The following is a 24,762-nucleotide window of genomic DNA, read 5'->3' as shown; positions in this document are numbered from 1 at the left end:
CGACAGCTCGGCCCCATATAGGATCGAGGCGCCAACTTTGGTGTGATAGATTTGTAATACAGGAGCAATAGGTTTAGTATATGAGGATCTCTGCTCCTTTTGCAATGCACCTGACAATTGGGCGTGCTTGACTGTGAGCAATTCTATTTGGGGCTTCCAGCTTAATTTTTTATAAATGGTTACCCCTAGATAGGAAAAAATGTCAGTTTGTTCCAGTGTACCTCCCTTCATTTCAACTCTACCCACAATCATCTTGTGTTTGTGCAAGACCATATATTTTGTTTTGTCCACATTAACAATTAATTCATGAGGATGAGGGTGTCGTCTGCAAACATGAGTAACGGGATCCTATGCACGGCTAATGACGGCGCATCAGCTGGGAAGTTCTCAAAATAGTTCACCACCCCATTTATATATAAAGAGAAGAGGGTGGGTGCTAAAACGCACCCCTTTCTACCCCCCTTCTCTACAGGAAAGTTTTTGGTGATACTTCCCTGCGCATCCCATCTCACCTGCGCGTAGTTAGCGGCATGTAGCTTGACCAGAAGTGCCAGAATATCTAATGGCACACCTAGCTTCAAAAAAGTGCGCCACATCTTAATTCGGGGAACGAGGTCGAAGGCAGACTTAAGGTCGACGAAGGCTGCGTAAATAGTGCCTCCCCCTAGAACTACGGTACGCCAATAAATAAGAATAAACCTGAACACCTGGTCGATGGTACTAGTAAATGACCGAAACCCCACCTGGAGGTGAGACAAGATGTTGCATTCCTCCATCCAGGTCTGAATCCTACTTAGTACCAACCTTGCCGATACTTTTTGTATACAATCGATAAGGCTTATGGGCCTATAATTCCCTGTTAAAGTGCGATCCCCTTTTTAAAAAATGGGAAGTTTTCTGCTCCTGCCCAAGTACCGGGCATGGGTGCTCCACTAGCAATGGCATTCACTAGGAGCTGAATGTATGATGCCTGGAGCGACGGTGGCGCAAACATTATAGTATTCAGGACAGACAATGCTATAAAGACGCTTTAGCCATCTACAAGCGTTCTATAATCTTTCACAAAAGTGCGTTTTTTCAATCTAAAATCGAGTCTGCCCAAAACTCTTCAAAAAAATTGTTTCAAGTTGTTACCACTCTTTCTATGCCCCCAGCAGCCCCCTCAATAGAGCCATCTCAACAGCTATGCGACTCCTTAGCCGATCACTTTGCCACCAAGGTCATCAATATATTCTCGTCCTTTTCCTCCTTACCCCAAACAGAGGGACCTTCCCCATGGTCAACACCTACTTCTTCACTCCATCCTTTTCCCTCTTCGCCCCTGCCACGGCAGAAACCATCAGTAGATATGTGTCGACTATTAGATTAGGTTCCCCTCAAGACCCCTGTCCACCTTCGGTATTAAATCGTCTCCCTGACGCAATTACCTTATCTCTCAAAGACATCTGCAATTCCATGTTCCATACAGGAAAAGAGCAGTGATTAAGCCTCTATGAAAAAAACCCTCTCTGGACCCCGTGCAGCTATCAAACTACAGACCTATAGCTTGCCTCCCTTTCCCGGCCAAGATCTTTGAATCCCTAATGAACCATCAGCTCTCGGAATATGTCAACCAACATCACCTACTGGATGACACCCAGTTTGGGTTTAGGCAGGGTCACAGTACCGAAACTGCATTAATAAAAGCAGCAGATGAAATCAGGATAATACTAGACCAAGGTGGAGCGGCGGTCCTCAAATTATTGGACCTATCTGTGGCATTTGACACGGTCGATCATTCCATCTTGATCGACCGTGTCTCCCGCCTTGGGGGTCAACCATCGGGCTAAGGATCATTTGGCCTCTTTCCTTGCCAACCACTCACAATCTGTTAAACTGGGCACATTCTACTAACCCACTTTTACATTGCCTTGCGGAGTACCTCAGGGATCATTGCTAAGTCCGACACTATTTAACATCTATGTGTCGGACTTGGCGAGGGTCATAAAATCTCATGGCCTTAGTTTAACCTCCTATGCGGATGACACCCAACTGGTGTTGGCCGTTCACAAGGATGGGGCAGCGGTTGCCTCGAGATTCCAGGACGGCATGCGAGTCATCAGCCACTGGATGTCGAGGAACTGCCTAAAGTTAAACTCGGATAAGACTGAGGTCATGATCTTTGGCAACCTCTCCCCGGGATGGTCTGACAACTGGTGGCCACATGACTTGGACCCCCCTCCAGAACCAGTTACCAAGGTTAAAAACCCTGGAGTCATATTTGATTATAGATTAATATTTCAGCATCATGTTAATACAGTGGTCTCCTCCTCCTTTCTGGTTCTAAGAAAAATTAAAAAGCTCCTTCCATATCTACCAACAGATGTGGGAAAAACTCATGTCCACCTTGGTTCTCTCCAAATTGGATTACTGTAACTCTCTCCTGCTTAACGCTCAAGAACAGGTTCTAAATAAATTACAGTCCATCCAAAATGCTGCAGCCAGGGTCCTACTTTCCACACCCAAATGTCACTCAATTGCTGTGGGAATCCGGCAATTGCACTGGCTGCGTGTCAGATGCTGCTTTAAATTTAAGGCGCTTTGCATTGCCTACAAGGCTTTGCACAACTCAGGACCACACTACTTAAGAAAAGCTTTTGTAATTTACAGCCCCATCAGACCCCTTCGTTCATCCCTGACTTTTCTCCTACCAGTTTCTCGCTCCAGGACAGTCTCTTGGGGAGACAGACGCTTTCAAGTGGCCACGGCGAGACTTTGGAATACTCTCCCTCTTTCTATCAAGACCAGTCCCACACTTATCATCTTTCGCAGGCAACTGAAGCCCTGGCTTTTCGGCCAATGGCCTCCTTCTGTACACTATGTCCTCTGGTAAATCTTAGGCGCCGAGACACCTTTGTGTATTTGTGCGCCATTTAAAAAACGTAAACATAAACATGCCCAGTTGGTTATATTGTGGAGGAACAGATCAACAGCGATGCAATCGGGCCCTGGTGCCCTGCCTCTTGGTACTAAGTGAAGTGCATTTTCCACCTCTTTCTTAGTAAAATATAGGGTGGAGGGTGGCATATCAAGAAAATCGTGCATGTCGCCTGCACACGCAAACTGGGTTTTAAAATGTGAGACCCACTGGTCTGGTTCCACATGATTTGAAGGGACCTTGTTAGGGGCCCCACTACCCCACCTCACCAAGTGCCAAAAAGCAGTCATGTTTCTCCCCGAACATGCTTCGAGCAGTTCCGCCCAGTGCTGTTCGTCCCAGTCCCTTTTGGCACGATATTGCACTATCTTGTATTCTTCCATGGCCATACGTATTTCTGCCCTGTCTTTTGACCTAATTGCTAACGCTAGGGTTCTGTAGGCCAGGCGACAAGAAGTGCCGTACCAGGCAGCGGCTTTAAAGCCCGAGTGAGGAGTGGGTTTTTTACTTTTAGAAAAAAAAACTTTTGAGCTGTATGAACAGTTCCACATGGACCTGCACAACTTTAACGTTGAGCTCTTCCTGTGTTACGCAAGTCTGTAAAATACCTAAAGCATTAACTATGAAGTTACTCATTTGCTTCATGTGCTCATCCTTTTTAAGCACATTTGCCCACTTTACACGCCTAGTATCGTTTGTCAGTTGGGCCTCCACATAATCTATACGTGGGGCCACACTGGCTCCACGAGATATGGACATGGGTAATAAGGAGAGCAGAAGCGGGTTGTGGTCACTCTCTGGTCTTTCGCAGACCACCATGTCTACATGATTGGGCCAGAATTCTTTATTGAGTAGAAAAAAATCTATTCTACTGGAACGCAGTCCAGTGCTAAAGGTATGTGAACCTAGTTAGTCAGAGATGGATCTCACATTAGCAGCCCTAACCACTTGTTCCAAGCAAAAAACCTTTAATTGAAGTGCTGCAAACGACCATTTTTTTTTTTGCAGGGAGTTCTAACGGGGGAATGGACCACTGGGCATCCTCCTCTGCACCAAGGTTTATGTTGTAAATGTCCAGAGGTTCGAATGTGCAGTTAAAATCACCAACTATTATAACGTTATCACCTCTGTGTTCTAATAAAAACAAATCTAAAGAAGCTACGGTTGGGGGAAGCTTTCTCACCTTGCAGGCCTCTTGAATAAACATTAATAAGTAACATGTCAGGGACTTAGCCTGGTGTAACCTAATTATAAGGATGTCCCTACAATTGATGTGGAGCTCCTCTACCGTATATTGATCGCATTGTCTAACTCAAGTGGTCAATCCCCCTTTGGGTCTACCGCGTTGCCCTTTTCCCGCAACCATCGCAAAGTTTAAGTAGCCATGGCGAAATACTAGATCCGTTGCCCAGGTCTCTTGGAAAAACAATATATCAGCCTCCTCGATGAATGTAGACCATTCTGCAGAGGCTGTTTTGTGTGGAAGCCCAGCGATGTTCCAAGAAACAAGTTTGGATCCTGCAACATCACTGTTGTTGTTTCCATAACCTGGCTGATGGAATACACAGATTGTCACCCCAGAATCGGAAGCCCCTTCAAGCAAGTGATTATCTGCAGTTCTCGTTCCCCCGTCCCTTGCCGTACCCATCCTGGATGAACCTGCAGTCTTTTCAAATTCCATCCCATCCAGTGTGGGTAGTGGAGAGCTTCCTATCGTAGTGGGGCCTAGAGCCCCGTCACCCTCTCCCGAATCGACCATTGACTGTGGGGCCGTACTGCAATTCGAGGCGGCGGTGCTGCTGTGGTACACCTCTCAAAACTATTGGAGAGCAGAGGCTCCTGCCATCTATATACATGTAGCTGGTACTCACATCGGATGCATGAGGAGTGCTGTTGGTGCCCGCTGTCATTATCGCAGCAACAAAACTCAGGTGATCAGGATTAACTGCTGTGCTGTCGCACCACCACTTCCCCTTCGACATGTGACAGCTGAAAGGAGCCCGGCGGTCTCATCGGGCCTAGGCTCAGCTGTGGACGGGCCTAATTGTGCTTTGAACTGTGGGGCTTGTGGCTCCAATCCTGGTGCTTGTGACCTTGCTGTGCCTCAGATTGGGAGCCATTGCTTAAAAAGTCAAAGTACAAACATTGTGCTATAGCCACGTTATCTCTGAGGCAGGTGGCGAGGGCCCTGTTGGGGCTCGGAGGTCTTGTCTAGTCTAGGCAGGCGCGGTTCGTCCACTGGGGCGTGGGGGCGTAGCCCCCCCTGCCCGACGCCGCCCGCAGCTCCCTCATGACAATCATGTCAATGAATCAACATGACGTCAGACCGCCGGGCGGGCGTCATGTTGATTCATTGACATGATTGTACAGACGGCAACACAAGTACGCATGCGTGGGGATGGAGGGTGAATTTTTACCCGTGCCCACGCATGCGCACTTGTGTTTTGGCGGCGTTGCGCATGCCCATCAGGAGCCCTAATGGGCGTGCTGCGGGCGAGAAGGTACCTGTGCCCCTGGCGCCAGGATTGTCCAGGGGCGCTGTGAGCCTGTGACGTGTGCGAGACCGGCAGCAAGGTAAGAGAGTGTGTTTTTCGGTGTTCCAGTAAACTAGCTTGCACAAATGACTTGAGATAGTTCAGTGTGTTAAAGCATCTGCTGCAGAAATGTGTGCGTCTATTCCAGGTCACCCGTTTATTTCACGGCATGGGGTTTTGGAAATGTAAAAATTCTCAGAATTTCTTTTTTGATAGTTGCAACAACAGCCTTCAACAGATTTCATTTTATAAACATTTTCCAGAAAATGAGTTAACAACTGTCACCACAAATATAATGTACTCTTTGAACTAAGGTTATAAAATTTCAAAATGTTAACAAACGGTAGAGGCGGAATAGCATGATATATGCATTTATTATTGCATGCATGTTGGTGTATGTTTGTATGTGAATTTGTATAGTACATACCTAGGGCTTACAGGATGGCAAATACATGGGCGGTAGAAGGTTTCCAGCATAAAAAGGTAGGGGTGATGTAATATGTAAACTGACTCCGTAGTATCAAAGAGATATCAATATTATTCGACAAAAAATGAATTCATGGAAGGTAGGAAGAAATACAGAGTAAAAAGGTTATATTTCAAATTAATTCTTTACTTGAGAAAATTCATGGGAGATATATATAAACAAATCAATTGGAGCAAAAAAGTCATGAACAAAGATGGACAATGTTTTTTCTATAGTTCATAACATTATGTATCAACTCCTGCTAAATCAAACAAACAACCCAAATTATACAATAAAAAGTGATTGTAGGTTGGTGTCAGAAGACAACATTAAAGGAGATGATAACAAGATGTCGACGTTTCGGTCTTTGCTGCATTCGTCAATAAGACCATCATCAGGACGATGTTTATTCAGATGCTGAAAAATCTCCCTTAGAGTTGAAAGGGGAACCGCTTCAGTTGATATAGGAGGTTCACACTTAAATTCTTACTGGAAGAATCAGATAGATGCAAAAGCAACATCTGTTGATCAAAGAGAGCTGGCTATACAGTCCAGTCGTAGTAGTGTTCGATTCTTTTTTATAAAATGACTCCGGCGGCAGAATTGTATCCCCGTAGGTTTGATTATACAAATTCCTACCTTCCATGAATTCATTTTTTGGCAAATAATATTGATATCTCTCTGGTACTACGGAGTGTGTTACTGTGATACTACTCAACAATTCTTAGAAAATAACTTCAAAATAAGTCCCTTGTAGCACCCTGTGTCTTGAATTACATATTGCCCAAGCCTACAAGGGTTGATTGGGTTTCCCCTGATATAAATACTGTAATATGTAAACTGGCACATCCTTCAACATCGATCCTAAAGGCTTGTTAGAGTCCATAATTTATTTTATATGGTCATAAAAATACATGAATGATGGATGAATGCAGGGTGGGTGCATTAATGATTGTTCGGTGGATGGTTGCATGGATGGATGCATGCATGATGGGTGGATGGATGCATGAATGATGGATGCAGGGTGGATGGGTGGATGCATGCATGAATGATGTATGGATGCAGGTTTGTTGGATGAATGCATGAATGATGTATGGATGTATAGATGGATGCATGGAGGCATGCATGATGGGTGGATGCATGATGGATGGATGGATGGGTGGATGGATGCATGAATAATGTATGGATGGATGCATGGATGCATGCATGATGGATGGATGCATGATGGATGGGTGGGTGCATGAATGATGTATGGATGCAGGATGGGTGGATGGATGGGTGGATGCATGAATGATGTATAGATGGATGCATGCATGATGGGTGGATGCATGATGGATGGATGGGTGGGTGCATGAATGAATGATGTATGGATGCAGGATGGTTGGGTGGATGGATGGGTGGATGCATGAATGATGTATCGATGGATGCATGCATGATGGGTGGATGCATGATGGATGGATGAGTGGATGCATGAATGAATGATGTATGGATGCAGGGTGGGTGGGTGGATGGATGGGTGGATGCATGAATGATGTATGGATGGATGGATGGATGGATGCATGGATGCATGCATGATGGGTGCATGCATGATGGATGGATGCGTGTATGGGTGGGTGCATGAATTATGGATGGATGGATGCATGAATGATGTATGGATGGATGCTTGAATGATGGGGTGGATGCATGATGGATGGATGGATGGGTGGATGGATGGGTGGATAGATGGATGGGTGGGTGCATGAATGAATGATGTATGGATGCAGGATGGGTGAGTGGATGGATGGGTGAATGCATGAATGATGTATGGATGGATGCATGCATGATGGGTGGATGCATGATGGATGGATGGGTGGATGGATGGGTGGGTGCATGAATAAATGATGGGCAGATGCATGATGGGTGGATGGGTGGATGCATGAATGAATGATGTATGCAGGGTGGGTGGATGGGTGGATGCATGAATGAATGATGTATGCAGGGTGGGTGGATGGATGGGTGGATGCATGGATGCATGCATGATGGGTGGATGCATGATGGATGGATGGATGGGTGGGTGCATGAATGAATGATGTATGGATGCAGGATGGGTGGGTGGATGTATGGGTGGATGTGTGAATGATGGATGGATGCATGCATGCATGATGGGTGGATGCATGATGGATGGGTGGGTGCACGAATGAATGATGTATGGATGCAGGATGGCTGGATGGATGGGTGGATGCATGAATGATGTATGGATGGATGCATGCATGATGAGTGGATGCATGATGGATGGGTGGGTGGATGGATGGGTGGGTGGGTGGATGGATGGGTGGGTGCATGAATGATGTATGGATGCAGGATGGTTGGGTGGATGGATGGGTGGGTGCATGAATGATGTATGGATGCAGGATGGTTGGGTGGATGGATGGATGGGTGGGTGCATGAATGATGTATGGATGCATGCATGCATGATGGGCGGATGCATGATGGATGGATGGGTGGATGTATGAATGAATGATGTATGCAGGGTGGGTGGATGGGTGGATGGATAGGTGGATGCATGGATGCATGCATGCATGCATGATGGGTGGATGCATGATGGATGGATGGGTGGATGGATGGCTGGGTGCATGAATGAATAATGTATGGATGCAGGATGGGTGGGTGGATGTATGGGTGGATGAATGATGTATGGATGCATGCATGCATGATGGGTGGATGCATGATGGATGGATGGGTGGATGCATGAATGAATGATGTATGGATGCAGGGTGGGTGGGTGAATAGATGGGTGGATGCATGAATGATGTATGGATGGATGCAAGGTGGTTCGGGCTCGCTCGCTGCTCTCGATCGCTGCGGTGCAATATGCAAATTAGTTTACGCCCCACCACTTTCAAATGTCACCAGCCGCCCCAGGCCCCATCGCTGGTGCCCGCACAGCTGTTTAAGCACTAAACTTAAATGGTAATGCCCGCACAGGACCTGTCCTGCTATAATCATCCATCCTCACTGCTGCCACACTACATCTGCTGTTGATCACTCGGGACCTGGTGGGGCCTGGAGGTTGGATCGGACCTTGATCCCACTACTGGTGTTGATGCAGTCACCCAGGAGAGATGCCTGATTGGGGGCGTGTGCACAGGGTTTCTCCTGTTGGGCTGGCCTCTCCTCCCCTACACGCAGCGCTAGTTTTGAGGGCGGTAGGGTCCAGGGGCCGGATCAAGGCTAGCTCCTGCCGCAACTTCCAGGTAGGCCTGGGCAACTCCTTTTGAGATTCGTGTTACATGCTGTGGTTGGGTGACACTAGCCCTTTACTGATACAGTTCCTCTCCCTGTTGCGCTACGGCTACTGGGTGTCTGGAAGACAAATTGGGCCGTGGACTGGTGGCAACAAGCACCGTCTGTTTTCAAGCATGAGCTGTTCAGCGCCAGGACACTCCACAACGTTTCCCACCATACCTGGATTCATTCACAAATATCAGCGCGCCTTGCTGATCCCTTGCATTAACACATTGCCCTTATGTACACTGCTCTTTGCAACACTATGCTTCCTCTTCCCATCCAGGCACTTGTTGAAGGTACTGTGGCCTGGGACCAGCTCGCCTTCCCTTATGGGACTCTCTATGCCGCTTAAGACCTGCAACAACTTTCATCCCATCTGCGACTTTGCGTGGCCATGGGCGCCAAAGCCCTAATAAGGGATGTGGTGAAATGTCTGCTCACCTTAAGCCTGCTAAGGCAACTCTTCAATATTAAGCCAACACTTTGAAGCAGCACCTGATCAATACACTGGCACAGATGGTTGTTGAAGGCTCGGGGCACAGCAGGCACCGGCGCTCTGGTTGCTATGGTAGGCCTTCTCTAGTCCATGCTAAAGGATATGATGAATACGTTTTGCTGACAAGGTGGTAGTAGGCACTGCACCTGAAGTATTACGCTACACACCACAGGACTGGTACGAAGCAGCCCTTGCCTCTTTAGCCCTCTCCCCTCTCTAATTCAAACAATGGGGCTGCACATTCTATCACCAACAACAACCTCCCTGTTGTTACACACACTACCGCTTCTCCGTGACTGGTGAATCATTTGCATTGCAGCAACTGATAGGCAACTCCCCCGGCATAGAGCGTTGCGGCCTGCTGTAGCCAGCCAGGCCTATGCACTAGGCCTAGTTCATCTGGAGGTTCCACTCGCCCCCCACACACTGACCTGGATACAATATTTGGGCCACTGGGCCTGACCTGTCCACAGAGTCACTGAGGTGGCAGAATAAGAACTATCAGTTATCCATCAACAGGGCCTCTATGCTGTAGGGCCTAGCGGCGTGGGGTTACAGGCCGCACAGGGCTACTCGTGCTGGGACACTCCGGCACACACAAAGGTGTTGCCAAGCAGGCCCATTTGGAAGACAGCATAGAGGTGGAGACATGCGATTAACAAGCCCTCACACTTGTAAATGAGTTGCTGCCCAAACGGCACAGACAACCAGATGCCGGGTGCTGCTCATGCTGCGGTGCCACATCATTCCTCCTGGAAGGTGCAAGCGGTCCCCACTATACGCTGCTCCCCTACGTTCATTGACTGACATGGTTACCTGGTGACTCTTTAGGCTGCTTGTGCTGCAGAGCCCTGCCACACACGAAGGCGCATCGAAGAGGGCCCTTTCTGGTGATGCCTCTACGAGGACTCTGGAGCCTTTAGCAGTCACATCACTGGCGCCATTTCTTAGTGTGGCCAGAACACTGGTGAATCTCGCACTTCGTACAGTTGTCACTGTTGCTGGCCATTGGGGTGGACCACTGGCCCCTGAGCAAGGGACTCTCGGCATGCACCACTTGACTGCAGATGCAGTCTATGTGTAGACAATTCACATGCTTCTGTGCATAGGAGGAGGTGCTTTTCCGCGTAATCGAGGGTCTTAGAAAGAAACAGTATAAAGAAAGTTGTGGATCAAACACACAATTAGTTTATGGATCCTTCTTATTAGGACACTTGGGGCCTTATTAGTAAAGGGCCCAGGGGCACAATGGCGTGTGCACCCACGTTTTGTGCCGCTGGGGCACTTTGACATTACATAAAAAGCCACAGACATTTATGCAGATTGCACTGGCACACATATAGTGCTAGTGCAAACTCGAGAGCGTTCCCTCATTTTCATGGAGTAGTGGTCCAATGCAAATGAGGAACACTGTCGGAATCAGCCAAGTATTATAGACGTGGGCACAGCTGCGAAAATGCCATTAGACAGCGCAGGGACTGTGCACACACATAGAGGTGGTGCAGTCAGTATGCTCATCAAGGGCGCACCTTGGAAAGGTGGAACAGGGTTACTATGGACACCCCAGGCTTCATCTGCAGGCGGGTGAATTCACTGCACATGCCTTCAGGCCATATACAGCACATTTATTGTGAGAGGGCCCAGCACAGGTCCAATTAAAGGTTCCCCTTGCGCATTCCAGGGCAATGCGCTTTTTATGTGAAATGATTCCTGGAAAAATTACCATTTTGCCTACAGTGCACAGACTTACTAAAAACAAAATGCATACTCTGAAGAAGGCTTCTAGAGCTGGAAAGTGCAAATCCCACTCCTAGCAACATCTGCAGTTAGAACTTGAAGAATGTTCTCCGTAATAAGTACTTGGCCCGAATCACCCAAAATGAGCGGAGGATACAAGTTACACTAACACTCTGCCTCACAGTGTACTAGACATATAATTAGTTAACCGAGTAGGAAACCAAGGATTTTCTTAAAAGCCCAATCCTAGCACTGCTGAATGCTGGGAGTGAAGATTAAGAAGGCGGCCTAGTGTAGATTCTACCTTCTGTCACTTTCTTCCACCTCCATGCAGTTGCAGTCTTTTTATTCCACTCTTGCAGATCCCTTTTATCTCTAATTTCTCCTTTTGACATTGGCTTGCCATCCTCCTCTTTCTCCTTCATTTTCCTCTCTTTTTCCCCTTGGTCAAAGTTTATTGATGAAAATCAAATCCTGGTCTTTATAAATGAGTGCAACTGGCCATCACCTGCAACTGCTGGTGTACTTAAGCAATGAATGTACTACAAAGTAGACTTTAGAGGATTAAAGGTCTGAATGGCAGAGGAAACACTCTTACTTCCTAGAGCTGCAGCCAAGTGTGTCAATAGCTACCCTGTTCGCACAGGGATCCTTTATATGGCCATTACCTTGCAAGGGCTACTTCAGTTACAATTATTGCCTCTGGATATGACTGATTGAAATGTCTATGCTGCTAATCAAGAAAACAATGACACTATTGTCCGTCTCCAAGCTTGTGTCCATTTATAATCCAGAAATTAATTTGGGGAAAGATAAATAGAGAAGACTACTTTGTCACTTTACAGTGACATTGTGACACATATGAAGATTAAATCCAACAGCACATCACAACTACACTGCCACTCCACCAAGCCCTTGCCTACATGGCAAGGGTAATAGGATTATGGAGTTTGTACGATAAGGTTTCAACTGACATGATCCTTTATCTGAACGACCTGCATTCTGCAGCTTGAGTAAGGAGTACTGCTTTCAATGGTCACAATGTGGGTATTATGGCAGATATTTACAAATTGGTGCTCATCTTCCTGCATTGACATTTTTGCTTATGATGAGTTCTCTTATTGAATGTTTACTTTTAGCAAATATGTTTCTCAGCAAGGGATTGCTTTTGTAATGTATTACAGACTGAACATTTATTGGTTTCTCTCTACTCGGTTTATATAGATATCTGTGATCACAAAATGTATCCTGGCTGAATGCTATTGATCACAATGCAGTCCCGAAGAAGCGAGGATGACAACAAAATGTGTTGTCTGCAAACACCAAACGTCAAAGGCTGTACCTTGTGACAGCCAACCCACAAACTATAAACTGTACTAAAAAAATGAATTTTTTAATGATGAATTAGAGATAGGAGCCAATGTATTCTGGCAGAAGAGTCTTTTAAAGTTTTCTAAAAATGTACAAATAAGAAAATAAATTATTTGTTATATATACATTTTAGACATGATTGTACTCCGTGTGCAATACCCTCCCTGAAAAAACTGAAGTATGACAAGATCCTCTGTCTGACTGATCTACGTTTTGCAGTCTGAGTGCTGCTTTAAAGAAACACACTTTGCAACGTGAAGACAGCAGGTGGACTGCAAAAGCAGCAAGGAACCAATTACATTAGAACGCTGATCACTTGCCTAGAATACGAGAACCCATGTCTCCAGCCTTCTCTACAATATCTTTTCTAAAGGTGTCCAATCAGTGTACTGTTAAGAAATACTATTGTTGTAGTTTTCAATGAACAAAAAGTGTGTCAAGCACTTCCCCTTTCTTTTTGAAAGCTTCTGTTCGTGCGTGCTGGAAAGCACTACCTGCTGATTTCAGCTGGAGGTGGATGCAGACAATGATGCAGCAGATTGGTAACAGGTGGTGATGAATAAAAAAGATTTTTGTAGCTTAATTGAAGGCAAGAGGAAGTCGGGCGCTGTATATTATAATAAGAAACAACTCATTGTCAACAAGAAGAGAGCAGGAAGCAGACAGCGGCTGTAAACTATATTCATTAGATGCGGCTAGAGTGATCTCCTTAAAAGAGACACCCTTGAGGTGATGGCTGACCCGAGAAATTTTTGGTTTGACTCAATATCAGAATTGTTAGCTAAAGTTTATCATCCCTGTGCAAAATACCCTACTTTTTCGGGGATAAAAACCACAGACCAACATGCCAGCAGGTGACACCTTTTCTTGGCTTGGCTCCAGATGTTGCAGTACTATCTCTGCAAGTCAGCCTAGAGTTGTTTTGGGGACACTTCTTCCTCCAACAATGCGCTTGACCTCAGTCAGCAGCCAAGTAGAAGCTCCACGGCTTGATCAAAGTCAACTTGTTGAAATAAAATAAAACCTAGCGTTCAACCTACATTAACAGTAACTCTTGGCCCAGATGCATCTTTCAGCATTTCAGCATGGAACAATGTAGATTGAAATGGCGATAAACTGACTGAAAGGCAATTGATACAAGTCAGGACTCTGCTTCAGACATATCCTGATTTGGCCAAGCAACAAGAATCCATAGTCGTAGGGCAATTTGTATTTAAAACTGATATGGACCGACACAGAATGATGAAACGTTGAGTATGAAAAAGATTGATCTTACAACATTAAGCAGCGGTGTGAGATAACCATACCCCCACGTAGTTACTTAGGACATCCACACAGTAATTGAAAATGTGGGTATGTCATTCAACTCAGGTCTAATATTGTAATGAGTCAACTCACCGAGGCAGATAACAGGTTATATATGCTGAAGCTTTACACAAATATCTCTCATACACCAAACAGTGGTAGGTTCTCAGAGTGATGAAGGGAAATATACTCTCAAATATACAGTAAAGGAGGGTTTGATAGGGCTTTACTGTAGGAAATCACAATCAGACGCTATAGACTTACCGTAAAACAATTCAGTTTTCTCTTTACATGTATATTATAAGTTGAACACCATTCTGTGTGACGGCTGCTCAATAAACCAACCAGACGCTGCAGTCTTAACAGCAGCAGTGGATGCTCTACGTTATCCATAGGTGCCAGCAGGTGTGACAGCAGCAGAGTTGCTAATTACAGCACAGTAGTTTTTCACTAACATCCCCTAGAAAGGTTTCCAACATATACGCCAGATCATAAGCTCAATGACTGGCTTCCAGTGTGCAAAAATGTATAATTAACCTTGTTAAAAACCTTATAGTTTTACGTGTAAAAGCACATCAGGAATGCCCTAACTTGTTAAAGCTTTACTTGTTCAGAACATGAGACGGTCTTCAGATGCATAATACTTGCCTGCCGCAGTCGTTCAAGACTCAGAATGTTCTCCACCTGCAGTACACCACGTGTATATTTCTCAATGTAGGTTTCTCCATCTGTTGTGCCTTCATATTCACTACGAGCAGCCATCAGAGCCAGTGTTTCCCGATCTTCTGTCTCTTCAGTAGCCTAAGTAGGTGACAAATGTAGAAACAAAAACATAAGGTATTGTACAAAATGACCTTTCTGCAGAGTAGGCCCGCCCATGCTCTGCGGCAGAACAGATGTGTGTATAATCTTAGCTCTTTTGTGTGATGGCTCAACCTTCGTTTTGAGTGGACATTTTATATGAATTGTTTCAGCTTCCCTAGGACACCCTTCCAGAAGACTGTTGCCATATTTGATCACTTTTCACGAGACTTTAAAGATTAGAAACATATATTCAAAAAAGATAAGTTGAAAATCCAATTTACCCCGAATTCCTTGAAGCGACTCCGGAAGACATTCTTTCTCATGTTAAGGTATTTCCAATCCTAATCCTAAAGCACCTCAATTCCTCTGGGCTAGGGCATCTTCAAAAATATTTCAATAAATAAATTTCATGAATGAAAAAACTATGCACCTTCGGTAACACTAGTTCTATTTTTAGGCAAAGCCTGGGCAGCGCATGCTCTGCTCTGTGCGGCATGCTGTACTGAGGTAGGGACTTGAAGCTCTGCCCACATTTTTCATTGGCTTGAGTCATTGTCCACTGTAAACTGTGGCCGTTCATTGGTCAAAAGGCTTAGTAGTCTCTCCTTAGTACAGCTATGTTTAATTTTGTAACCTTCCATGGTGACACACCCTGTTACGTGTGTTGTTGCTCGGTAGGCTTTAATTCCAGCCTTCGAGCACTATTTTCTTAAATAGCTTTGTCCTGACTGCTGTTGCAGGCAGGACATGCTCTCTCCTAATGCTTTTTAAAAATGTTATAGTTCGCATTTGCAATGAAACAGGTCTCGCATTTGCAAAAGTTTAACAAAAGTTCAAGCTATTGGCATTCTAAATGACAATGCATTTTATTTATCGGCTTAAAAACAGCACATAAATAAAAGTCATTGTCATTTACAATGCCAATAGCTCAAACTCTCACAAATGCAAGACCTATTGCATCACAAATGCTTGTTTTCTGCTCCTGTCATGAAAATGTAGATGCTGCACCTCAGGCTGTGATGACTGATTCCCCAAACGCTGCATTAAGTTGTCATGGGAATTATTCTTAAAAATAAAAGTTTTACAATTTTCCAGCTTTTAAACCCTAAAATCTTTGTACTCATTTTGTGAAAAGATTTAGAAATTTTTTAACTATCGCAAATAAAATATGGATGGCAAACTATTAAACTGGCTGCCAAGAGTCCCGACACCTGAGCACACAAAAGAGAACTGAAGGGACATGAGTGGAACAGTGCCATTCATGCACCAACGATTTCCAGGAACCACTTATTAACATTAGCACTGCTCACAAGTATGGGGATAGTATGGCAATAACCTCTACGTTTTGGTAACACTGAGAAGTTATAAGAAAAAACAAAACATTTATTCCATAATCTCTTCATTTTACCTTCCTCTACAACATCAGAGTGCTTCCTTCTATTGTTTGAATATGTCTGTACTACTTGCCCACTGAAAAATTGAGTCCATCACAACTTTCTGTAAAAACACTAAGGAGTATATTATTTACCTTCAAAATATGACACTTTCACCTCATGTACAATCTACAAAGACTGCCCTTCTTTGTAAGGCCTACTATTGCACGAGTACACTTAAACAGTCCTTGGTTCATATTCTTTAAGACCAATCTGCTGAAATTACTACTATGAAACATCCAATTAAAGAGCCATCCCACAGAATCTCCAGCTCCATCCACTGTTGACTCATATCAGTCCTAAATTTGATGTTGATTAAATTTGGTTTGCTGCCTTAGGTCCTCCTCCTCACCTTCTTTTCAATAATGTGTCCTACTGGGTTTTCTATAAGAGTTCATTAGTTTCTTCATGTACTCAAATCTCCTATGAACCATTTCTGTTTTGGGCTATCAGCCCCTTTATTAGAATACTGCCTCTGAAATCTTAATCTAGGTGTATCTAATTTTGAAAACAATTTTGATTATCAGTCACCAAAGTCCTCCTATTTCCTTCATCCTTACTCTCCAAGGGCAAAGACGTTTTTACTTTAATGAAGAATCATTGCAGGGGCAGTCAGCGTCTGTAATGTTACAACAACAATCCTGCTGGTCCTTTCATATTTCCAATAAAAAACATGTTTTACCCTGAGCCTAAGCATGGTGGAGACACCATGGTGACTTCAATGCCAGCATACCTCTAAAAGGATTCTACTGCGAAATACCATTCCCTTGTCATAACACAGTAAAAGGATTGTGGATACATCAAGAACATTATGATGGAAAAAAGGCTTAGTGGGATGAAGCTCACCGTGGACAACTGCTGTGATTTGTCAGTCAAACATGAACATCCTGCCAGGAAGCAGAAATGTAAAGATCGAGTCATTCATACTCATTTGAAAAAGACAGCCAAATGAAAGCTCATCATTACTTTCTTTCTTTTTTAAAGTGTAGATAAGAGACTTGACAAGCTTAAACAAGTACGCTGCAGCACATGCAGAAAATAGTCTAAATCAAATTCAGAAATCATAGAAAATCGGGCCTTGCTACTATATTAATTTTCTGTAAAATAGACAGAGGGAAGAGTTTGCTGTGCTTGAAAGAGAGATGAGAATCTACAGAGTTAATAGTGACACTGGAATTAGTAAAGACATGTAGAATTTCTACCATCAACTTTTCTTTGTTTGAAGTCTCTCTCAGGCCGACTTCGTTGGGCAACTGCTCAATGCACATTACCTCAGTGACTAAAGCTAGATTCTTCAATCGTCTTGCTCTGAAAGGATAATGTTACATACCCAGTAAGCATGTGTTCTTGGCATTTAGAGTTGTAGATTCACATGCTTTGCATACTCCTGCCATCTAGTGTTGGGACCGGATGTTTGCAAGTTGTTTTTCTTCAAAGAAGTCTTTCCAGTTGCGAGATAAGATGACTCTTCCTTTCGGTGATAGTGCGTATGGGCTTCGACTCCATTCTAAGATTGTTTTCCTGCAGAAGGTGAGAATGGAGTTAGTAAGTGTAGAATACAGATGTCAATGCATATGTATGTAATGTAAGAAACTGCAACAACTATAGGTACCTATGGAGGTGGGTCGGCACATGTGAATCTACAGCTCTACATGGCAAGAACAGATGCTTACTGGGTAAGTAACATTATCCGTTCGAGGCGTGTGATCTATAGATCACATTCTTTGCATGGACTATACAGCAGAATACTCCCAAAGCGGTGGCTAACCTGTAGCTGTTGCAGTTGTTTAAAAAAGTGTTTTAAGTACTGCTTGCCTACATTAGCTTGCTGCCTGGCTAACACATCTACGCAATAGTGCTGGGTTAATGTGTGCAGCGTAGACCATGTTGCTGCCTTACAGATATCGGCTAGGGGAATATCCTCTAAGAAGGCCATAGTAGCCCCTATGTTGCAAGTTAAATGCGCTCTAGGGAGTATTATCAAAGTTCTTTTTGCTTTCACATGAAATGTCTGGATACACTTCACGATCCATCTTGCAATGCCTGATTCAGATATGGGATCGCCTTTGTGTGGTGGCGAAAAAGCAGCAAAAAAGCTGTTTTGTCGTACAAAATTATTTTGGTTTTTCTACATAATATAGTAGAGCTCTTCTAGCATCTATTGGGTGTAGAGTTTGTTCTGCTACAGAATAAGGTTGAGGAAAGAACATAGGTAACTCAACTGATTGATATGAAAAGTAGAAACTACTTCAGGAAGAAATTTGGGATTGGTTCGAAGAACCGCTTTGTCTTTGTGAAGCTGAAAGAAAGGCTCTTGGAAATGCCTGAAGTTCACCAACTCTCCTTAGTGAAGTGATTGCAATGAGAGAAGCAACCTTCAATGAGAGGAACTGTACTTGACACCTGTGCATTGGTTTAGAAGGTGGACCCATTAACCTAGTAAGGACTATGTTTAAGTTCCATACTGGTGCAGGTGGGACTCTTGGTGGTATTACTCTTTTTAATAACTGGTACTCTGAATAGAGATATGTCTTGTCTGTTGTGTTAGATGCTATCAAATAAATATATAGGCTAGTCCAGATTGCTGTAAATGTGAGATAACAGATGTTTTGCACTGAAGCATCAAGAGGATTGATACTGTTATTGTTGCAATAGCTAATACATTGTTTCTGTTTTGCTGCATAACATGCCCTAGTAGTAGGCGTTCTGGCCTCTTTTAGGATATTCATAGTGCCTGGAGGGCATTGTAAATAACCAAACTCTATTACTTCAGGAGCCAAATCGCTAGGTTGAGTTCTTTGGGATTTGGAGGTTTGATTTCTCCATGGCTCTGAGTGAGTAGACTGGAGTTGAGATGCAGCTTTTGGTCTGAAACTACTGAGAGCTCCAGCAGAGTGGTGAACCAAGGCTGACGTGCCCATGTGGGAGCTATGAAAATCATTTTGAAGGGTGTTTGTCGGAGCTTCGGCACTACTAAGGGAATGAGTGGGAGAGGTGGAAAAGCGTAAGCAAATATCCCTGACCAGTTCATCCAGAGGTCATTGCCTTTGGAGAGCGGGTGTGGGAACCTGGAGGCAAAGCTTGGGAGTTTTGAGCTGTGCCGAACAGGTATATGTGAGGAAATACCCATTCCTGAAAGTAGGGGAGGAGAATCTGAGGATGAAGTTCCCACTCGTAGATTTGCTGTCTCTGTCTGCTTGAGAAGGTCTGCAATCTGATGGTTTAATCCTGGAAGATGTTCTGCTAGGAGATACATTTTGAGGTGTATAGCCCATTTCCAAATTTTTTGTGCTAGGCGTGACAGCTGGAGAGAGTGTGTCCTGCCTTGTTTCTGTATATAGTGCATGGCTGTCATGTCTTTGGGGACTAGGACTGCTTTGCCTATGAGGTGAGTTTGAAAAGCTCTGAGCGCTAGAAACACTGCTAGTAGCTCTAGGTGATTTATATGAAGACTCTTGTAGATTAGACTCCATAACCCATGGATTGTGTGATTTTGTAGGTGAGCACCCCAACCAGTGAGCGATGCTCCTGCTGTTAGCACTGTCTGTGGAAAAGGGTCGAGAAAGGGCTGCCCTTTGGATACATTTTGTGGTTTCCACCACTGCAAAAAGCGATGGGTGCGGCCATCTACTAACACTAGATTGGTCAACTGACCCTGGGACTGGTTCCACTGACTTGCTAAGCATTTTTGAAGGGGACGCAGGTGAAGTCTTGCGTGGGAACAATTACAATGCAAGACACCATCATCCCTAGCAATTGCATAAATAGTCTTGCTGGTAATGATTGGTTGGGTTGAAACTGAGTGAGAAGGGACAGAGTACTGTGAATTCTGGTTGTACTGGGAGAGGCCAGAGCTTTTTCAACATTTATTGTGGTGCCCAGATAGGTTCGTGAGTTGGAAGGCTGTAGGTTATTATTATTATTATTATTAAATTACACTTGTATAGCGCTATCTACCCGGAGGCCTCGTAGCGCTCATGACTTACTCTTTATTATCGCGTGCGCAGGGCAGATCAGTGAGCTTTTGCATACAGGTGTGTTTTAAGGATTTTCCTAAAAGCGAGATGGTTAGTGATTTCCCGAAGAGATAGGGGGAGGGCGTTCCAGAGCCTGGCCGCGTTATGTGAAAAAGAACGACCACCCCATCGAGCCTTCTTGACTCTGACGGAGGTGGCCAGCTGAAGGGAGCCAGAACGGAGAGAACGCCCAGGCACGTAGGGGGTGACCAAAGTCTGCAGGATTGCGGGACCAGTGTGATGGAAGGCCTTGTGTAAAATACACATAGATTTGAATTGCACTCTCGCCGCAATAGGGAGCCAATGGAGTTCTCTTAAGGCATCCCTGGCTGACTGTCGGCGAGGAAGATTGTAAAGGAGGCGGGCCGCACTGTTTTGGGTGACTTGGAGCTTTTGGATGACAAAGGAGGGGGCTCCCAAAAAAAGAGAGTTCCCATAGTCCAGGCGCGACAGTATCAGGGCCTGGACAAGAATCCTCCTGGCCTGAAAAGGAAGCAGAGGGAGCACCTTCCGCAGCATCCTCATCAACCCAAAACAGGTGGCTGCAATCTTAGTGGCTTGTACTGAGAAATTCAAGGCTGGGTCGAGCCAGATCCCCAGGCTCTTTATCTGGGGCTTGGGAGTCGGGGGCTCACCCAGACATGGTGGCCAGATGGATGTAAAAACAGAGGGGGGAGAATTCCCCAACAGAATGACATCTGTTTTCTCTCCATTGAGTTTTAAACAGGAGGAATGCATCCATCTGGCGACCGCCTCTAGACAGGGACCTAAGGTGTGGGACGAACCCTCCGCGTGGTCTAAAGAGACCACCAGTTGGGTATCGTCCGCGTAGGTGACAATACGCACACCGAAGGGTTGGACTATCCTGTCTAGGGGCTCCATATAAACATTAAACAGGGTGGGGCTCAGGGAGGAGCCCTGAGGAACCCCACACCTGAGAGAATGTTTAGATGATACTGCCTCACCCTCAAAGACCTGGAAGAACCGGTCGGTCAAGAAAGACGTCAGCCATTCCAGGGCCGCGCCCGACACGCCCATGTCCGTTAGTCGTTGCAACAACGTGACATGGTTCACCGTGTCGAACGCGGCACTCAGGTCCAATAAAATAATGGCGACTTTCCCACCCCGGTCCAGCACAGCTCTTGCTTCTTCCGTAACCGCTAGGAGCGCAGTTTCTGTCCCATGTCGTGGACGGAACCCTGTCTGAGAGGCACGCAGGAGACTGTTTGACTCCAGATAGTTCGTTAGGATGTTGTTTACGTGCCTCTCAAGCAGTTTGCTCAACCAGGGGAGCAAAGAGATGGGACGGTAGTTTGCTAAATTACTTTGGTCAAGATTAGGCTTTTTTAGCAGCGCTCTAACCATTGCGCACTTCCATGGCGGGGGAACGGAGTTGGAGGAGATGGAGGTGTTAAGGACATCCAGTATAATAGGGCGGATCATATCCATCGCCAGTTTGAGAGTGTTTGGGGGTGCTGGATCATTGGGAGAGCCAGAGGTGACTTTAACAGTCAGTTTATCCAGTGCTGGGGCGTCCAAGGGAGGAATAGTGTCTAGCCTACAAGAAGCCAAGGCATCAAAGGTTGGGGGAGTGGAGGGTTCCAGCTCGTTATTAGAGTCCTCAAATGAGGAGTAGATTGTAAGAATCTTTTGAGAAAAGAAGTTAGCCAGATCATTGCAGCGGTTTTGAGCGCCCTCAATATCGGGGCATTCAGCTGGGGGGGAGACAAGGGATTTCACAATTTTAAAAATTTCCCTAGGGGCATTGGCTGCTGCTTGAATTCTGCTGTCGTAGAAGGAGGTTTGAGCTACTTTTAGCTCCTGTTTGTATAGCCTAATATTGGCTCTATATTCATCCTTCTTAGTTTGGGAATAGTCCTGTCTCCAGGCTCTCTCCAGCTTACGGCAAGCTAATTTCATACTCCTAAGTGCGGGGGTATACCATGGGGCTGGTTTTGGTTTTTTTGTGAGATTATTATTTTGAGCAGGAAGGACCGAATCAAGTGTAGAGGTGATCCAGCCGTCAAAATTGTTAGCTGCTATGTTGGCATGCGTCACCTTCCCCGGAGGGTCTCTGGCCAAAGCAGCTTCCCATGCAGGGAGGGAGAGAGAAGACCATTTCCTAGCTTGGTGTTTGGCAAGACAGTAGGCAGAGGGGAGGGTATTAGTGCGCCAGATGAAAGGTATCACAAAATGATCCGTCCAAGGTAGAGGGATAGGGGGCTCCACTGTGATGTCGTTGATATTACTAAAGACCGTGTCGAGAAGATGGCCTCTATTGTGCGTGACATGGAAACCCTTTTGATAGAGGTCCAATGCTTGAAGATTGGCACGGAGCGAGTTAGCGGCATTGTCGAGAGGATCATCAAAGTGCAGGTTGAGGTCCCCCAACAGGGTAAGATTAGGTGAAGATAAGATGACACTGGCAGCCAACTCGGTGATCTTAGTAATAAAATCAGTGAGGGCGCCGGGAGGACGATAGATGAGAATGCCAGAGAAGGTGGTAGTGGGGGAGAGTTCTAGCGAAAATTGAAGACTTTCGCAGGTCGATGACATGAAAGGGGTGGTACGGCACTTGTAATTGTTCCGATAAACAATAGCCAATCCACCGCCTCTCCCAATTTGGCGGTCCAGTCTCTTAAGAGTGAATCCTGGAGGGATGGCTCCAACAATGGCCGGATCGTTGTCTGCCTGAAGCCAGGTTTCTGTTAGGAAAAGGGCGTGGGGATTAAGCTCCTCAATCAGTAAACGTAATTCGATTTGGTGTTTATTAAAAGACCTACAGTTTAGTAGGAACATTCTCCACTCCTGAACGGAAAATGGGCGTCGGTTGACGCGAATTGAGGGAGTCCAGTTACAGTTTTTACAGATGAAATCAGAGAGAGTAGGTAGAGCCAGGTGATCACAGGCCGGGCTAGTAGCATTACGTAGGGCATAGAGTGTGGAACTGTCATACACCATCATGGGCGCAGCCCCAGCCATGATAGGCAGGTCTTACCGCAGGTAGCAGGAAGCGTCTGGACGCGGACTGGCGCAGACTGGCTTCTCTCTGGCGCCTCTCCGGCGCGTCTGCGGCGCTACCGCTGCGCGTCACCGCTGCACGAATGAGCGAGGGACTAAGTAGGTTAGGCGGAGTGGGAGACTAGCGCGTCAACCCACCAAGTATGGCCGCCTCCAATGGAGCAACCAGGAAGTAGTGCTGCTTGCCTCCCTCCACATCAAACAGCGCTAGAAGCTGCGGTGGACCGGGGAGTGAGCGAGCACAGCACACAGCAAGTAAATCTTTACACTATGCAAAAGTATTTTAAAAACGATCTAAAAGCAATTTTTATGCAGAAATACAGGGACGCGCTTGTAGCAGCCTTCCTTGCTGCCAGGCGCTAGCGCGATGGTGAATTCGTGAGTCAATTACGAGCGCGCTTCAGGCCAGCCCTTTAGTATTCAGGGCGGAGTGGGAGACTAGCGCGTCAACCCACCAAGTATGGCCGCCTCCAATGGAGCAACCAGGAAGTAGTGCTGCTTGCCTCCCTCCACATCAAACAGCGCTAGAAGCTGCGGTGGACCGGGGAGTGAGCGAGCACAGCACACAGCAAGTAAATCTTTACACTATGCAAAAGTATTTTAAAAACGATCTAAAAGCAATTTTTATGCAGAAATACAGGGACGCGCTTGTAGCAGCCTTCCTTGCTGCCAGGCGCTAGCGCGATGGTGAATTCGTGAGTCAATTACGAGCGCGCTTCAGGCCAGCCCTTTAGTAATCAGGGCGGAGTGGGAGACTAGCGCGTCAACCCACCAAGTATGGCCGCCTCCAATGGAGCAACCAGGAAGTAGTGCTGCTTGCCTCCCTCCACATCAAACAGCGCTAGAAGCTGCGGTGGACCGGGGAGTGAGCGAGCACAGCACACAGCAAGTAAATCTTTACACTATGCAAAAGTATTTTAAAAACGATCTAAAAGCAATTTTTATGCAGAAATACAGGGACGCGCTTGTAGCAGCCTTCCTTGCTGCCAGGCGCTAGCGCGATGGTGAATTCGTGAGTCAATTACGAGCGCGCTTCAGGCCAGCCCTTTAGTAATCAGGGCGGAGTGGGAGACTAGCGCGTCAACCCACCAAGTATGGCCGCCTCCAATGGAGCAACCAGGAAGTAGTGCTGCTTGCCTCCCTCCACATCAAACAGCGCTAGAAGCTGCGGTGGACCGGGGAGTGAGCGAGCACAGCACACAGCAAGTAAATCTTTACACTATGCAAAAGTATTTTAAAAACGATCTAAAAGCAATTTTTATGCAGAAATACAGGGACGCGCTTGTAGCAGCCTTCCTTGCTGCCAGGCGCTAGCGCGATGGTGAATTCGTGAGTCTTTAACATGTTCACTGTAAATCCTAGTTGGTGAAGTAAGTGAATAGTGGCTTGAGTGTG

The 24,762-nt window shown here is 45.7% G+C and overlaps 1 protein-coding gene across 1 annotated transcript in view; it reads right to left on the bottom strand.

Annotated features, from left to right (window-relative positions):
• The window catches only part of KIF13A (kinesin family member 13A), a 762,232-nt gene that overhangs the window by 108,447 nt on the left and 629,023 nt on the right, over positions 1-24,762 (bottom strand). The window contains exon 33 of the mRNA XM_086965110.1: positions 14,742-14,894. Within this exon, the coding sequence (XP_086821236.1) occupies positions 14,742-14,894 (153 nt within the window). The remainder of the gene's footprint in view (positions 1-14,741; positions 14,895-24,762) is intronic.

The sequence above is a fragment of the Lissotriton vulgaris genome, chromosome 4_1 (assembly GCF_964263255.1).
Source record: "Lissotriton vulgaris chromosome 4_1, aLisVul1.2, whole genome shotgun sequence".
Lineage (NCBI taxonomy): Eukaryota > Metazoa > Chordata > Amphibia > Caudata > Salamandridae > Lissotriton > Lissotriton vulgaris.
The sequence above is the reverse complement of the archived record's forward strand: the minus strand, read 5'-3'. Positions and strand labels throughout refer to the sequence as shown.